This window comes from Rhodotorula graminis, assembly GCF_001329695.1.
Source record: "Rhodotorula graminis WP1 unplaced genomic scaffold RHOBAscaffold_6, whole genome shotgun sequence".
NCBI classification, from domain to species: Eukaryota; Fungi; Basidiomycota; class Microbotryomycetes; order Sporidiobolales; family Sporidiobolaceae; genus Rhodotorula; species Rhodotorula graminis.
In genome coordinates this window covers 1,220,010-1,235,908 of record NW_017264933.1, presented here as the reverse complement: position 1 = coordinate 1,235,908, position 15,899 = coordinate 1,220,010, and the positions used below count along the sequence as shown (strand labels likewise).

Genomic DNA, 15,899 nt, shown 5'->3' with positions numbered 1-15,899 from the left:
CGACAAGCTCCCCGGCTGCAACCCTGTCGTGAGCTCGGCCTTCTCTTCTCTCTTCTCTCCATCCTGAGCTCGTCTGACTCGAAGGAGAACACCCGCAGAACTACGGGCCCGGCGACGTCACCGTCTGCACCGACGAGAACCCGCCCGCGCTCCTCCCGCAGATCCTCGTCTTTGGCGGGCTCGCCGGCGGCAACCAGACGCTCGACGTCGCGACGAGCTCGATCGGCGGCAGCACGAGCACCTCTCCATCGGCAAAGGAGGGTTCGAGCGGCGGCGAGGACGAGTCGTCTTCGTCGCGCTCGACGGGCTCGAGCGGCTCGGCAAAACCGACGGGCGCCTCCTCCTCGACCGGCTCAACCTCGCCGGCGAGCGACTCGTCGAGCTCCTCCGCCGCCGCCGCCGTCGACGGCGATAGCGGCTCGACCGGTTCGAGCGCGCTCGCCATCTCGAGCGAGAACAAGCTCGTCTGGGGCCTCGGCGCCCTCGCCGTCGCACTTCTCGCCTTCTCGGTCGTCTGGTGCTGCAAGTGCGGCATGTGTCGGCCGTCGAGAGAGAAGACCCTCAACGGGAGCTCGGACGAGGAAAAAGCGGAACGTGCGTCCTCATCCTCTCCTCTCGTCGGCCGCCTTCTGCGTCCAAGACGGGTCACTCACGCTCTCGTTCGACGCAGAGCGAGGTCTCAGGTCGTCTTCGAGCGACGAGTCGGACTCGGAGAGCGATGCGGGTCCGGGTCGACGACGGTGAGAGGCTCGAGTAGAGAGGAAGGGACGATAATGCGATTGCAGTTTGCCGTGAGGGTTCCGAGGCAAATCGAGAGACGACAAGGGGATATAAAAGAGAGATAGTGCACGTGAGGGAGAGTAAAGAGGGAGAGGAGGAAGCTCAACGACCCTCCGAGTCGCTGAAGTCGAGCCACGACTGGCTCGAGACGGGCCTCTCGCCGACGACGGGCAGGGCACGAACGTCGGGCGGCGGCGCTCTCGCCATGTGCACCCGCAGCGAGTCGATCGAGCGCGGACGGCGGCTGATGGTGACCTCGTCGTTGGCCTGGCGCTCGTCGCCCTCGTCCTCGTCGTCGCCGTCCGACGCCGCCGAGTCGTCCTTGACCTGCTCTGGCCCGGACGGGTCGAGGAGCGGCGGCGCAGGAAAGTCGTCCATCGTCTCCTCGAGGGTCGAGAAGCGCGAGCCGTCGCTCGCCATGAGAGGCGAGTTGGACGTACGGCCGGGCGAGATGAAGTGGCGCGAGTCGATCGAGAGGTGCGTGCCGGTCGGCGTGCGCGCAACGTCGACGTCGAGGGAAGGCGAAGGAGGGAAGCAGGGCGCGAACGGCGAGAGGGCCGAGTAGGGCAGGGTGAGGCCCGAGGGAAGCTTGGCGGATCGGGGCGACGGCGGCGGGCTGACATCCATGAACGACGACGGCGATGCCTCCCGACGGGGCAGGTGCTCGCGCTCGTCGCGCTCGCTGTCGCTGCCCTCGACCCGCAGGAAGCTCCTGCTCGAGCCGCCCGAGCCAGACCCGCCCGAGAGGCGCAGCGAGCCCGACGACGCCGTCCCGATGTACTCGCGCGCGAACGACGTGGACGCCCATGTGCTCTGCACGGGCGTCGGGTGCGGCCGCAGCAGGAGGCCAGAGCCGGCGGCGACGGGCGGACCGAGCCGATGCCGCTCGGGCGAGCTGGCGGCGCTCGAGAGGCCCTCCTCGGCGGTCAGGTACGCCGTGTGCGAGGTCGACGGTCGAGTCGCGGGAGGGATCGAGTCGACGGCGGCGAAGGACGTCCCGGCGTAACGAGAAGAGGGCGAGTTCTGGGTCGGCGCTGTGGCGAAGCGGAAGTTTCGTGACGTGTCGCCGGAGGAAGCCGACTCGACCGTCTCGATGGACACCGAGGGCTGCGCCCGGGCGATGTCGGGTTGTCGAGGCTGGAGGAAGAACTGTGGACGAGACAGGAGTTAGTCGAGTGGCGAGAGACGGGTGCAGGAGAGAGAGAAAGAGGGACGCACGAGCTCTGTCCAGTTCCCGTCGCTCGTGAGGTCGACGACGCTGCCCGTGCTTGACTGGAGCGAGAGCTGCGACGGCTGGCGCCTGGCCGCAGACCGGCCGGTAGACCTTTGCGCGTACGGGTGGTCCATGCCCATCGCCGAGAGCTGCTTGTCCGTCGGCGAGCGCGAGAGGCCCGCCGCCTCGGCCAACGCCGGCGCCGACCTCGACGACGCGAGACGGGACGTAGGCGAGCCCTGCGACGACCCGTCGCGGGAGCGCCACGAGAGCGGCGCCGTCGACTCGACGGGCATGTCCTCGAGCGCCTTGACCGGCGAGCCGCTCGCCTCGCGCAGGTGCTCCTCGAGCGCGAGGCTCAGGCGTGCGGCCGACGCGGTCGAGTCGGGCGTCGAGACCCTCGTTGGGGCACTCGTGGCGGGCGCAGACGGCGCCGAGGGGGCCGGGCGGGCCGGCGTGTAGCTCTGGTGCTCAGGCGACCGCAGGAGGTGGTGCAGGTGCGGCGGGAGCGACAGGAACGCGTTCTGCGTCATGACCGAGGGACGGCGCATCGCGTCGGCGGGCTGGAACGGCTGGTCGAGAGGCGAGGTGAGCGCCTCGCCGTACTGGGTCGTGACCTGCTCGACGGTGGCCGCGAGGCTGTGGAACATCGTCGACTTGGCCATCTGCGGCAGTTGCGGCAGCTGCGGCGGCGATGCGGCGTGTGCATGCGTGCGGGCGTACAGGCTGTCGACCGACGACGCTCGATGAAGGTGGCGGATGGCCTGGCCGCGCACGGTCCTCGGCGTCGACGGGCGACTGGGCGCCGCGGTCGCGACGGCGACGACGTCGGCCGTCGACGTGGCGGACGCAGAGCGCACGTGGCTCCTGCTGCGGACGCGCTTGAGCGCGTTGACGAAGCCGAGGCCGAGGCCGTCGCTCGCGCCGCCGCCGCCCGTGCTGAGCCGGCGCTCGCGCATGCGCTGGATCGACAGCTTGCGCCCGAGCTGCGCGAACGGCTCGAAGCTCGACGGCATCGGCGGCGAGTAGTCGGGCGCGACGCGGACCCGCCGCTCGTACCAGCCGTCGCCGCGCTCGGCCTCGCTCTCCGCCTCGGCCGCCTCGCGCCGTCGCCGCTGCGCGACCTCGCGCCGCATCCTCCGCCGCTCGGCCTTGCGCTGCTCGACGGCGAGACTCCTCCTGCCCGCCTTGCGCTGCTGCTCGGCGAGCTTGAGGCTCAAGCCGAAGCCGACGCCGCGCATGGCGCTGTCGCTCCCGGCGGCGCGCTCGGCTCGAAGGAGCGCGCCGTCCCGCAGGACGCGACGGACGCTCGAGTCGTCACCGTCGAGCCCGTCGTTCGCGAGCAGGTCGACGTCGGCGTCCGTCAAGGCACCCTGCCTCGCCCGGCGGTGGTCGACGGCCCCGGGCCGCCGCTCGCCGTCACCGCCGTCGAACGGGCCGAACGATGACGGCGCATCGACGACGACGAGCCGTGGGCGAGCGCCGATGAGCGCCTCGCACTTGCTGACGGGCACGATGTTGCGCCTCGTCCTGGGCGGGACGGGCGGCTTGGCCGCGACGCTCAGGAGCGGCTCCGATGCGTGCGGCCGATGTCGCGACGTGCCGCCCGTCGCCTTTGACGGGAAGACGGCGGGCGCGGGACCCTGGCGCAGCGAGCCGGGGAGGGACCGGTCCGCCTCGAGCGAGCCGGTGCGGGGGTCGCGCGGCTCGAGCGGGATGGACGGGCGGCGCTCGTGACGGCGTGAGCCGACGGCGGCTTTGCGCAGGTTGGGGACGGACGCCGAGCGGACCTTCAAGGGGCGGTTGTCGGACGAGGTCGAGGACGAGGCGCTGTGGCGGCGCTCGGGGCGCTTGCGGGAGCGCTGACGGGTGCGAGACGGTCGCCGAGCCGACGCCGGAGGTGTCGCGGGAGCGGGAAAAGTCGGAGCGACAGGTGACGTGGGCAGGATGGGCGAGGGAGCGACGAGGGATGGGGTCGAGAGCGAGGGGCTCGAGTCGTGGGGAGGGAGGAGCCCGGTCGGCGTTGCGGCGTAAGACGGGTAGGCGGCGTCGGCGAGGCGATCATGGTCGCCAGAGAACGGGCGAGTGGCACTGCGGAAGGTACCTGTCAGTACGGGCTCAAGGCGAGAACGAGAAAGGGAGGCCGACGCACAGGTTGGCGACGAAGCTCGATTCTCCCAACCCGCACCCTGTACTGCCCCGCCGCCGCCCCTCCAGCGACGTCCTCGTGACCTCCTGCGCCTGAGGCTCGGCGCTGCGGAAGCCGAGCCCAACGAGCTGCGACCGGCTCGGGCGCATGACGTGGCTGCTCCCGCCGCCGCCGCCGCCGCCACCACTGCTCGTCGGCGCTCCTGCGCCGCGCCGCATCGGGAACGCGAAGCGCGGGTCGGCGACTGAGGGGCCCGGCGCAAGGCCGCGGACCTGGGACGGCGGTCGGCGTGAGGGCGAAGTCGGCGCGGTGAGGACGGGCGCGCCGGCGTGCCATGCAGCTCGTCCCGGCTCGTGCTCGCGCTCCTTGCCCTTCCTCGCGCCGAGTTGCGGCATTGGCGAGCGACTGCCGCTGCTGCGGTAGACGACGGCGCCGAGCGGCGACGAGAGCTGCGCGGGCGTGCGCGGAAAGTCGCTCGAGCCGGTTGATGACGAGGTCGTGTTGGACGCCGTGCGGTACATGGAGCTGGAGCGCTCTGGCAGTGCTGAGGTCGAGCTCGACGGGTGGCGGTCGTGCCCGTCGCGGTCGAGCGGGAAGAGGGACGAGGTCGTTGTGCGCGAGGAGGTCGAGGCGGCGGTCGACGAGGGGTAGCGGTTGTGCGTGTCGCCATCTGCGAGGGACATCTCGTCAGGTACTGTACGAGGTGAACGGACCGAGGAGAGTGGATGTACCTGGCTCCGCCGGCGCCGTCGTCAACCAACTCACCGCGCCGCCGCCGAAGCCACGCTGCTCGCTCTGCCGCCGCCCTGCGGCCCAGCTCGCGCTCGACCCAGTCCCGCGCACGCCACCGAAGAGGTCGGCGCTCGTCGTGCTGCGTGGGACGAACCCGTCGCCGCCGCCGCCGGCGCCCTTGGTCCCGCCGCTCCTCGCCGCCTTGCCGAGGTCGGACGCGCCCGAGCTGAGGTACGGCACGGATGCGCTCGCGCTGAGCCCGCCTCGTGGGCCCCGTGCGCGGTTAGAGCCGGCCGTCGAGTTCATCGGCGGGGCGAGAGGGCGGTCCCGACGCTCGTGTTCGATGAGGGCGGCCTGGCGGAGCCGAGTCGCGGTCGAGGGGACGATGGTTGCGATGCTCGAGCTGGCCGTGACGGCTGACAGGGCTGGAGAGGCCATGCGCAGGCTGGCCGCTCCTCCCTCGAGCGAGGGGAGGGAGCTCGGGAAAGGCGATGAGGTGGATGAAGCTGGGGGGTCGTGCTGCTGGGGCGAGCGGTGGTGGGGCTGGCGGGTGCTGTCGACGCGTTGACTGAACCAAGGGTGGCCAGGGCGAGGTCGGTCTCAGGAAGAGCTGGCGAGACGAGCGAGAAGAGCGCGTCAAAGTGAGGGGGGCCAGTTCTCCGCGTCAATCGACGAGCGGGGCGGCACTTGAACCAGGGGACACTCTCTGGCTCTCTGCGACGGCAGAGCACAGCTCACAAGGCTTATACGAAGAGGCAACGCAGAGCGGCGGTCCGCGAGAGCGGCTGTCGAGGAGAGAAACGCTCTCAAACCCGCCCGCAGCTCGCACCAAGAACCGACGCGCTGTTACAGGTACTGAGGAGGGACCGCCAGGGTTCATACACGGGGGGATCGGGAGGAGAAGGAAGAAGAGAGGCGGCGGGTTCAGGCGTTGCCCTCGCCGTACTGGGTGAGGTCGAGCGTGAGCGTCTTGGACCCGGCTTCGCGGTAGATGCCGACGAGCGCAGACGACGACTCGAACATGAGCTGCTTGTGCGTGATGACGATGCACCTGTGCGCGACGAGGGAGGCGAGTGTCAGTGACGGCGGCTCGAGAGCGGGGCCGGAGCGATTCTCGAGAGACGCACTGGAAGTCGTTCTGCAGGGTGCGCGACTGGACGTAGCGCGCGACCCGGCCGACGTTCGTGTTGTCTGCGGGAGCAAGGATGAGAGTCAGGGAGGCGGAGAGACGCAGTAGAGGAGGAGAGGAGACGGACCGAGTGCGCCGTCGACCTCGTCGAGGACGAAAAAGGGCGACGGCTGGAACCTGCAGGGTTGCGGCGACGACGTCGGCTCGGGGTCCACAGAGAGGAAGAGAACGGCGAGACGCACGAGTGAATGGCGAAGAGGAGCGCGAGTGCCGCCATTGTCTTCTCGCCGCCGGAGAGCTGGTCCATGTCGCGGAAACGCTTGAGCGGCGGCATGGCGTGGTACTTGATGCCGTGCAGGTACGGCTCCTGCGAGAGTCGCGCACGAGGGAGGGTCAGGGACTCGTTGGCGGCCGCCGGGAAAGGGCGAGAGAGAGAGGGAGACGCACATCCGGCTCCTCGAGACTGAGGTAGGCGACGCCGCCCTGCGGGCTTGCAGCGCCCTTGGTCAGGTCCTTGTACACCTCGTCGATGTTGTCCTCGATGTGCTTGAACGCCTTGTTGAACAGCTCGCAGCGCTTCTTCTTGACGACGTTGAACGCGTCCTTGGCCTTGCGGGTCGCCTCGCGCGCCTCGTCAAACTCGCCGTCGATCTCCTTGAAGCGCGCCTCCGAGTCGCCGAGCCTGCGAGGAGGAGAGGCGAGTCAGGAACGAGGAACTCGAGGGAAGGAACAGGGAGCAGGGGACGGACCGCTCGATCGCCTTGAGGTTGACCGACATCTTGTCGATGTCGCTCTGGATGCGGGCAATGGCGGCGACGAGCTGCTCGTCCATCTTGTCCGACGAGTCCTCCTCCTCGTCCTCGTCGAGCTCCTCAAAGTCGACCTCGACACCGTGGTCGTTGGCCTGGAAGACGTTCTGCGTGCCCGACTCGGGCCCGTCAACGTCCATCTGGACGGCCTGCTGCGTCTGCGCACTCGAGGAAGCGGGTCAGTACATCGTCGAGGCTCAGAGAGAGAGAAAGGAGGGACGCACCTCCTCGATCGGGATGTCGTCGAGCCGGCCCTTGCTGAGCGGAAGGTCGATCTCCTCGAGCTTGCAGCGGCGGTACAGGGTGAAGCGCTCGGACGAGAGGCGCTCGATGTCGTCGTTCTGCAGGCAGCGCGAGGAGTGTCAGTCGGGACCCAGAGAGGAAGAGGAGGGTAGGAGAGGGAATGCGACGCACGGCGGACGCGACCTCCTTGAGCGCCTGGTCGAGGGCGCGACTCGCCTTGCCGCCGGCCTTGCGCGCCTGCTCGAGCTCGGCCTGCTTGTCGGCGAGCGTCTCCTTGAGCTGGTCGAGGACGAGGCCCAGGTCCTTGACCTCCTGCTCGAGGTGCTCGATCTCGCCCTGCTTGGCGTCGCGCTCGCCGTCAAGGCGCTCGAGGGCGACCCGGTGCTTGTTGGCCGTCGCCTCGAGCGAGTTGACGCGGTCCTGGATGAGCTCGACCTGCTCCGACTGGAACCGGATCTGGTGGTTGAGGCGCGCGACGTGCGTGTCGAGCTTGAGCATCTCGGCGTTGTCCTCCTGCGCCGAGCGAAGCTGCTTCTCCTCGTACTCGCGGATGTCGGACACGCCAATGCGGGCGCAGAAGTCGGCAAAGATGGCGTCCTCCTCGCGCTCGATCACGTCGCGCTGGGTGGCCGCCTCGGCCTCGAGCCGCTCGAGGTCGCGCTCGAGCTTGGCGACGGCCTTCTCGAGGTCGGCGGCGCGCTTGCGGAGCGTCTTGAGCTCGTCCTTGACGCCCTTGAGGCGCGAGTTGGTCGAGCTGAGGTCGTCCTCGACGCCTTGCAGGTCGGCCCTGGTGCGCGCCTCGTCGGCGAGGAGCTGCTCCTCGGCACGGGCGTGCGGGCGGTTCTTGAGGCACTCGGCGAGCTTGCCGCGCAGCTCGGTCTCGCGACGGCGGAGCGCCTCGACCTCCTGGTCCTCGAACGAGCGGCCGCCCGAGTGGGACGTGCCGCCCGTGATGGTGCCCGAGCGGTGGATGACGGTGCCCTCGAGCGTGACGGCTGCAGGTACAGGGCATCAGGACCTGTCGCGCCGACGACTGGTACGAGGAGAGAGAAAGAGAGAGAGCGGGACGCACCCTTGACCTCCTGGCCGCGGTCGTAGCACACGTGGCGCGCGATCTGCATCGTGTCGCACACGAGCGAGTTGCCGCACGCGAACTGCATCGCCTTCTCGACGCTCGGGTCGAAGTTGATGACGTCGATCGCGAGCCGAGCGCCCTTGGCGAACGAGCGGTACTTGTCGTTGACCGGCTGGACCGAGACGGTTTCGACAGGGACGAACGTGGCCTGCCCGAGGCGCTGCACGCGCATGTACTGCCGGGGCGAAAGGATGGTCAGACTCTGCCACACAAGAAAAAAGAGACAGAGAGCCGGCCGGCGCACCTCGATACAGGAGATGGCCGTCTTCTCGCTGTCGACGACGATCGAGTCGATGTTGCGGCCGAGGACGGTCGTGACGGCCGTGCCGTACTTCTGCTGGGTCGGCTTGCAGAGGTCGATGATGCGGCCGCGAACGCCAGGGAACGTGCGCTTGAGCTGGGCGAGCGTCTCCTTGAAGCGGCGCTCCGAGTCCTTCTCCTGGCGGGCGGCGCCGGCCCGCTCGAGCTCGCGCAGCGTGCGCTCGAGCTTCTCGTTGTACTCGGCCTCGGTCTGCCTGCGTGACGGGGGAGTAGCGTCAGGAGGCGACCGAGGGAGGGAAGAGGCCTGAGGGAGAGGGACGCACTTGATCTGGGCCTTGCGCTTGCGAAGGTCGTCGAGGTCGGCGCGAGCCTTCTTGAGGTCGTCCTGCAGCGCTCCCTGCTTCGTCTCGACCTGTAGACCGACATGGAGGAAGAGTCAGGCGACTGGAAAGTGCGGCGTGCGAGAAAGGAGGAGGCGCGACGCACCGTGTCCTTGCGCTTCTCGAGCGTCGCCTCCTCGCCCTCGAGCCGCTCGACCTTGCGCCTCGTGCTCTCGAGCTGGTCCTGCGCCGTCGAGAGCGAGTCGCGCTTGGTCTTGTCGTCGTTGACGAGCTTGGCGAGCGCCTCGCGCTCGGCGACGGCCTTGGTCGACGCCTGGCTCTTGCTGTCGACGGCGAGGAGGGGCGAACGTCAGGACCGACGACGGCTGAAGGCGGACGACGACAAAGAGAGAGGGACGCACAGCTTGTTGTACTCGGCGAGGTCCTCTGAGCTGAGCGAGATGCCCTGCTCGCGAGCGGCCGCCTCCTGGGCGTCGCGGTGCGCCTGCGCAGCACGCTCGGTCGTCTCGAGGTCCTTGTTGAGCTGGTCGAGCTTCTTCTGCTGCGCGTCGAGGTCGATGCGCTGCTTGGCCGACTGGTCCTCGGCGGCCTTGAGGTGCTTCTCGGCGTAGGTGCGCTTGGTGTCAATGCCGGCGAGCGCGGGACGCTGTGGAAGGACGAGCGTGAGCCTCGTCGTGTTTGTCCATGTCGACCGAGACTGAGAGAGGGAGAGGAGAGGGGGGACGCACAGCATCGAGGAGCTCCTTCTCCTTGTTCTTGACCTCGCGCTCCTGCTTGCCGACCTCCTTCTGCGCCTTGTTGACCGCCTTGCGCTTGGAGCGCACGTCGTCCTCGAACGACTCGTTCTCGTCGCGCAGCTTCTTGAGCTCGACGTTGCGCTCGTCGATGCGCTCCTCGGCCGCCTTGATGCCCTGCTCGATGTGGAAGAGCTTCCACACGAGGTGGTGCACGACGGCGTCGGCCTTCTGCGACTGGAGCGACTGCCACCGCTCGGCCTCGCTCTTCATGAGCTGGTACTGCTTGACCTCGGTGTTGACGCCCTTGCGACGGCTGTGCTGCGCCATCGACGCCTCGGTCGCCTTGACGAGGGCGTGCGCGCAGCGGTCGTACTCGTCCTTGAGGTCGAGCGAGCCGCTGATCTGGTCGATGAGGCGCGACAGGTCCTTGGGCGACTGCGACGCGACGGCCTCGACGTCACCCTGTGGAAATTAGAGAAGGTGAGCGTCCGAGTACGAGAAGCCTCGAGTCGAGGGGAACGGGGGCGCACCTGGAAGACGAGGAAGTTCTTGGCCTTGACGAGGATGTTGAAGCTCTCGAGCTGCTCGTTGTAGCGCTTGTACGACACGGCCTTGCCGTTGATCTTGTACTCGCTCGTGCCGCTCGTCGAGATGCTGCGGCGGGGGAGGGTGAGCCCGCGGTCCGTCGTGGGAGAAAGCGACAAGGAAGTGGGACGCACGAACGCTGGAAGCGCCACTCCTTGTTCTCGGCGCGGTCGACGTAGATGGCCATGACCCACGCCGAGCGCTCGCCGTCGATGCCGCCGTCCTCCTCGCTGTCTCCCGCTCCATCTTCCTCGTCCTCGTCCTCGTCCTCCTCCTCCTCCTCCTCCTCGTCGTCACCGTCGTCGTCGCCGCCCTCGACGGCCTTGCCCTTGCCCTTCTTGTCGCGACGCTTGCGGCCGCTGCGGTAGATGAGGTCCTTGAGGGCGGTCGAGCGGAGGGACACGCTGCGGACGCCGAGCACGAACGAGATGGCGTCCATCAGGTTGGACTTGCCGGCGCCATTGGGCCCAATGACGGCCGTGAACGAGTGGAACGGCCCGCTGGACGAGGGACGGACAAGGGACGGTCAGGCTGGCGGACTCGAGACGACGACGAGGAGAGAGCGCGAGCGCACATGGTCTGCCGCCCTCGGTAGGACTTGAAGTTGTAGCACTCGAGGCGGTCCAGCATGGCGCGGCGGCTGGCTGTCGAGAGGCGAGCGGTGGGGAGGCGGACGACGCGGTGCGAGGAGGAGGTCGGGGGCGACGGTGGGGGCGGCGCACGCGCGCGTCTGCCGTGTCGATGTCGGTGAGCGAGTCGAAGGCGAGCAGCTAGCTCTAACCTAGCTGGTGCGACGGTGGTCGGGGAGGAGCGAGGGGCGCGAGCCGACGCGCTCTCGTCCTCGTCGTCCTCGTCCTCGGCCGCAACGGCAGCTGGACGGACGCGAGCAGGCTTGGGAGTGCTGAAATCTCAAGGGCTCTCGACGGCGAGACTCAGTGCGACCAGCCTTGCAGAGGCTGAGGCGGTGGCCGTCGTCGAGCAAGTGTGCACCGCCTCGCTCATGCCCTCTGCTCTGCCGCTTCCGCTCTACCGAGACGCAGGTGCTTGTCCTTGCAGTGCAGTGCAAGCTGTGCGTCCGGCCGAGCCACGCAGAGAGCCAGGTCGCGCGGAAAGATCTGCCGCTGCCTGACGCGGCGCAGCTGCAGTCGCCGAGCCCCTTGACCTCGAGCCGCTAGACCTGCTCGTTCAGATGAGCACCGCCGATCTTCCACCAGGTCCTGCCCAGCTGCTCGAAGACGCCCTGCGCCAGCCAGACGGCCCCCCTCTCCTGTCGACCTCCGCCGCCGATCCCTCCTCCCCACTTCAACTCGACCACGACCACCGCCCCGGCATGGCTGCAGACGCCGCCAGCTCAGCTTCAGACAGCTCTATCAGCACGGTGTCCAGTGTCCTGCGCGGGTCCGTCCTCCTCTCGCTCGCCATTCACCCTGCCGGCGGAGCCTCCCTCGTCGTCAACCTCGAGCTGACCCTCCCTCCGCCCCCGCCCGCTCGACAGTCAGCAAGCCACGACAACGGTGACGACCAACAGGGGAGAAGGCGGGCGAGAAACGACCGAGACGTACGCCCGCTGTTCGCCTCGCCTCGTCGAGAGAGGTGCACCGCCCGCTCACACCTTTGTTCGCCCCTCCCGCGCAGCTTCACCCACGTCGGCGCCGCCAATGTCGACGCCGAGTACTCGTCCTCGACCGGCCACATCACGCTCCGACCCGTCGTGGCAAAGGGCGGTGACCCTCGCCGGATCCGCCTCGTCCGCTCGCGCCGCACCCACTTCGAGCCGCGCATCTCGCACTTCGACCGCCACAACAAGACGTCGGCCGAGGACACGTTCCGCGGCTTCTTCTCGCTCTTCTGGATCGTCATCGCCGTCGGCGGCACGAGGACCATCTACAACCGCGTCGCCGAGACGGGCGGTCTCCTCGGCGGGTGGCAGTTTGCGGCGCTCATCTCCGAGGACGCATGGGCTCTGGCGCTGAGCGATGCGGTCCTCGTCGGGTCGACGATACTCTGCGTCCCGTTCGTCAAGGTGCGTCCCCCCTTCTCTCTGTCTCTTGGATTCCCCCTCCCTCCCTCCCCTTCCTTCCTTCTCTACTGCCAGTCTACGTCCGCTCGGCGCCTCTCCTCCTCGGCCGTCTGCGTCACGCGTACTGACCTCGGTCTCTCGTCGTGCAGCTCATCGTCAACGGCTGGGTCCGGTACTACTACACGGGCCTCGTCCTCCAGCACCTCGCCCAGACGCTCTACCTCGGCATCGCCGTCCGATGGACGTTCCACCGTCACTGGCCCTGGGTCCAGAGCGGCTTCATGACGCTGCACGCCCTGAGCATGCTCATGAAGATCCACTCGTACTGCTCGCTCAACGGCGAGCTGTCCGAGCGCGTGCGGCAGCTCGAGAAGGACGAGCGCAAGCTGCACGAGGCGGTCGAGGAGCTTGGCGGCCAGGACGCGCTCGAGCGCGAGGGGCGCGTGGCGTGGGAGAAGGCGTGCGCCGAGGCGGCCGAGCAGAAGGCGGCCGAGGAGGCGGCAGGCGGTCGCGGCAAAGCTTCGGCGTCCTCGCTCGCCCCGCCGCCGGCGACAGGGCCGCAGCCCTCGTCCGACGAGGAGGCCGTCTCGACGACGCTCCGACAGCGACCGTCGGCCGCTCGCCGCCGCTCGCTCTCGCCGTCGGCCGCACGGACCCACGTCACGCCGCCGTCGCGCAAGGCCGAGCCGCACGACGTCGAGACGCTCACCTGGTCGCCCAACGAGCGCGTGTCGCACCTCGCCATCGCCATCTGCGAGGCACGCGAGGCCCTGTCGTCGAGCGGCGCCGCCAAGGTCTCGTTCCCGGACAACGTCACGGTCCTCAACTTTGTCGACTACCTTCTCGTCCCGACGCTCGTGTACGAGCTTGAGTACCCGAGGACCGACTCTATCCGACCCTTGTGCGTCCCACCTGTCTCTCTTTCCGCGAGCCGGGACCTGAGCGCTCGCCCTCGAAATCAGGACTGACTCGGACCGCCGCACGCGCAGGTACATCCTCGAGAAGACCCTCGCCACGTTCGGCACATTCTCGGTCCTCCTCCTCATCGTCGAGCACTTCATCTACCCGGTCATGCCCGGGCCCGACAGCTCGTTCATCTCGTCCCTCCTCGACCTCGCCCTCCCATTCACCATCTGCTACCTCCTCATCTTCTACATCATCTTCGAGGTCCGTCCCGCTTTCTCCTTAGTCGAGAGAGAGAAGGTGGCCCGAGACTGACTCTGGCTCTCCTCGCGCCCGCAGTGTATCTGCAACGCCTTCGCCGAGGTGAGCCGTCTCGCCTTCTCGTCGCCCCGCACTCCCTTCCTTCCGCGTTCTCGACCTCTCGACCTCTCGGACCCGACCTGACACCCTCGACGACGCACCCGCAGATCACGCGCTTCTCGGACCGGGCCTTCTACAGCGACTGGTGGAACTCGATCTCGTTCGACGAGTTCTCGCGCAAGTGGAACCGGCCCGTGCACACGTTCCTCCTGCGCCACGTGTACGCGACGACCATCTCGACCTACAAGCTCAGCAAGTTCTCGGCCGCCTTTGTCACGTTCCTCCTGAGCGCGCTCGTGCACGAGTGCGTCCCGGCTTCCTCCCTTTCCTCCCTCTCGCGCCCCTCCCTGACACGTTCTCGCCCGTTGCAGGCTCGTCATGGTAGTCGTGACGCACAAGATCCGCATGTATCTCTTTGTCCTCCAGGCGCGTCCCTCTCTCTCTCTTTCTCTCCTCGCCGCCTTCCCAAACTGACGGTCCCTCAACCCCTCTCGACGCGCAGATGGCGCAGCTCCCCCTCATCATGCTCGGCCGAGCAAGCATCTTCAAGCGTCACCCTGCGCTCGGCAACGTGAGTCCAGCATCGTCTCGCGCTCTCTCGAGAAGGCGAAACTGACTCGCCCGATCTTCGCCCGTCGCAGCTCTTCTTCTGGTTCGGCCTCTTGAGCGGTTTCCCTCTGCTAGCTGTAGCGTACCTCAAGTTCTAGAACCGGTCTCTCGGTGCAACGAGCCTCGTATTTGGCGTAACCGAGCGAGCGAGGAGAGCGGCGCACGAGAGCGAGAGGGTCGATGCAGATGAGGATGCAGTGCAAGGTATGGTACTCGACGCCGTCCAAGCCGTCTATGTGCAAGAGTTCCTGCCTCGTTCAGCGCTCCTTCCTCCCCTCTGTCGCCCGCGCCGCCCTCGCCGCCTGCGCCACCTCGTGCGACACCTTGCCCGGCGTCGTCCACCTCCCCGCGAGGTAGTTGCCCCGGATCACCAACAGGTCCCTCGCCATCCTGATCGAGTCGGTCACGACGTCGAGCTTGCTGCCGGGTACCTCGGTCCACCGGACGCCGACCTCGCGCAGCGGGACGCCGCACCGCTCGGCGACGAGGAGGAGCTCGCAGTCGAAGATCCATCCGGGGCTGTGCAACGACGGGTACAGGAGCTGGGCCGACGCTCGGGCGTGCAGCTTGAAGCCGCATTGCGTGTCGCGGATTGTCGACAGGCCGAGGAGCGACAGGTACAGGTGGAAGGAGCGCATGAGCAGGTTGCGCAGGGCCGAACGCTGCAGGGACGCACGGTGAAACGAGCGAGTCAGTACGCCGACTCGCTGTGAGAGCGCTCGAGAGGCAGGGAGAGAGAGAGAGCCGACGAGACGCACCTTGACGACAGCTTCCGAGTCGACCAGGTGCGCCCTCGACCCGACGACGAGCCCATGCGGCGCGCCTTTTGCCGTCGACGCCTGGGCCGCCTCGAGCGTGTCGAGCTCGTCCTCGAGCAGGGCGAGGTCGGGGAAGTGGGTCGCGCCGTCGGCGTCGACGAACAGGATGTGGTGCCCGCTCGCGTGGAGGACGCCCTGCGTGCACAGCAAGGAGCTCTGTCAGTCTGCGCCCTCCTGTATGAGGAGAGCGAGCTGAACGAGAGAAAGCGTGCGGACGCACGTGCTTGGTCGCGCCGCCCTTGCCCCGGTTGCGCACGAGCCGGCACACCTTGACGTTGCCCCTCTTTGCGCCGAACTCGCGCTCGACCTCGCCCGCGAGCTCGAGGGCGACGTCGCTCGTGCCGTCCTTGCTGCCGTCGTCGACGATGAGGACCTCGTAGCTGCCTCGCTCGACGCCGTCGGGCAGGAGACGAGGTGCGCGCTCGGCGAGGTCGCGCGTCTCGAGGAACTCGACGGCGGGGCGGAGCATGACGCTGAGGCGGTCGCGCTCATTATAGGCGGGGACGACAACGGTCAGGGCGACGGTTGCCGGCTGGTCGAGGCGGTGCAGCGGCTGCGGGGTCGAGGGCGAGGACGGGGTGAGGAAGGTGGCTTCCGAGGGCGAGGGCGTCGGGTCTCGGGGCGACCACAGGACGAGAAGGATGTAGGCCTGTGTGCGTGGATCATGTCAGTCGAGGACGCGGTTGCGGCTGCGAACGAGCGAGACGAGGCGGACCGAAGCGAGGAGCGCGACGAGGAGGCCGACGGCGACCGCGATGAGCGCGGGCATGGCTCAGGGTGCGTGCGACGGCGGATGCGCCGACGAGGAGCAGGACCGGGCAGCAGGTGCGGGCGAGCAGAGTGAGGACGAGAGCGAAACGCAGCGTTCCGCGCCGGGCGACGGCGTCGGCAAGAGGACCGCTCTCGAGGGGACAAGATGAGGGTGCAGATGGCACTGATTAATACTCGTAGCTCGACTAGTCCATCCAGTCGACCCGCATGAGGTTGTGCGAGAGGCCGGAAGGTTGGCCGGGTGCTCGAGACGCTTTGCCGCCCGCCTCGCCTCGCTCACACCACCAGAGCCTGCGCCGACCTG

General features: G+C 68.3%; 4 protein-coding genes across 4 annotated transcripts; 1 reads left to right on the top strand and 3 right to left on the bottom strand.

Annotated features, from left to right (window-relative positions):
• Positions 1 to 867: 867 nt before the first annotated feature.
• RHOBADRAFT_53492 (uncharacterized protein) lies at positions 868 to 5,312 on the bottom strand (the record flags this gene model as incomplete). The annotated part of the gene is made up of 4 exons (XM_018416860.1): positions 868 to 1,929; positions 1,999 to 4,084; positions 4,146 to 4,812; positions 4,874 to 5,312. 4 exons carry the CDS (start codon positions 5,310 to 5,312, stop codon positions 883 to 885), a joined length of 4,239 nt encoding a protein of 1,412 aa, XP_018271570.1. The 3' UTR covers positions 868 to 882.
• A 389-nt stretch (positions 5,313 to 5,701) lies between these two features.
• On the bottom strand, positions 5,702 to 10,744 carry RHOBADRAFT_53491 (uncharacterized protein; the record flags this gene model as incomplete). The annotated part of the gene is made up of 17 exons (XM_018416859.1): positions 5,702 to 5,925; positions 6,002 to 6,065; positions 6,131 to 6,180; positions 6,246 to 6,370; positions 6,451 to 6,685; positions 6,753 to 6,970; positions 7,037 to 7,153; positions 7,227 to 8,050; positions 8,128 to 8,365; positions 8,435 to 8,705; positions 8,775 to 8,863; positions 8,938 to 9,115; positions 9,194 to 9,438; positions 9,521 to 9,991; positions 10,060 to 10,183; positions 10,249 to 10,614; positions 10,689 to 10,744. 17 exons carry the CDS (start codon positions 10,742 to 10,744, stop codon positions 5,799 to 5,801), a joined length of 3,798 nt encoding a protein of 1,265 aa, XP_018271569.1. The 3' UTR covers positions 5,702 to 5,798.
• Positions 10,745 to 11,444: 700 nt separating this feature from the next.
• RHOBADRAFT_48460 (uncharacterized protein) lies at positions 11,445 to 14,142 on the top strand (the record flags this gene model as incomplete). Its single annotated transcript, XM_018415142.1, has 10 exons — positions 11,445 to 11,463; positions 11,750 to 11,838; positions 11,889 to 12,137; positions 12,284 to 13,035; positions 13,124 to 13,301; positions 13,377 to 13,400; positions 13,505 to 13,701; positions 13,769 to 13,823; positions 13,900 to 13,968; positions 14,039 to 14,142. The coding sequence occupies 10 exons, from the start codon at positions 11,445 to 11,447 to the stop codon at positions 14,102 to 14,104; spliced, it is 1,698 nt and encodes a 565-aa protein (XP_018271568.1). The 3' UTR covers positions 14,105 to 14,142.
• A 40-nt stretch (positions 14,143 to 14,182) lies between these two features.
• On the bottom strand, positions 14,183 to 15,593 carry RHOBADRAFT_53489 (glycosyltransferase family 2 protein; the record flags this gene model as incomplete). Its single annotated transcript, XM_018416858.1, has 4 exons — positions 14,183 to 14,668; positions 14,765 to 14,959; positions 15,045 to 15,473; positions 15,540 to 15,593. 4 exons carry the CDS (start codon positions 15,591 to 15,593, stop codon positions 14,264 to 14,266), a joined length of 1,083 nt encoding a protein of 360 aa, XP_018271567.1. The 3' UTR covers positions 14,183 to 14,263.
• Positions 15,594 to 15,899: the final 306 nt, after the last annotated feature.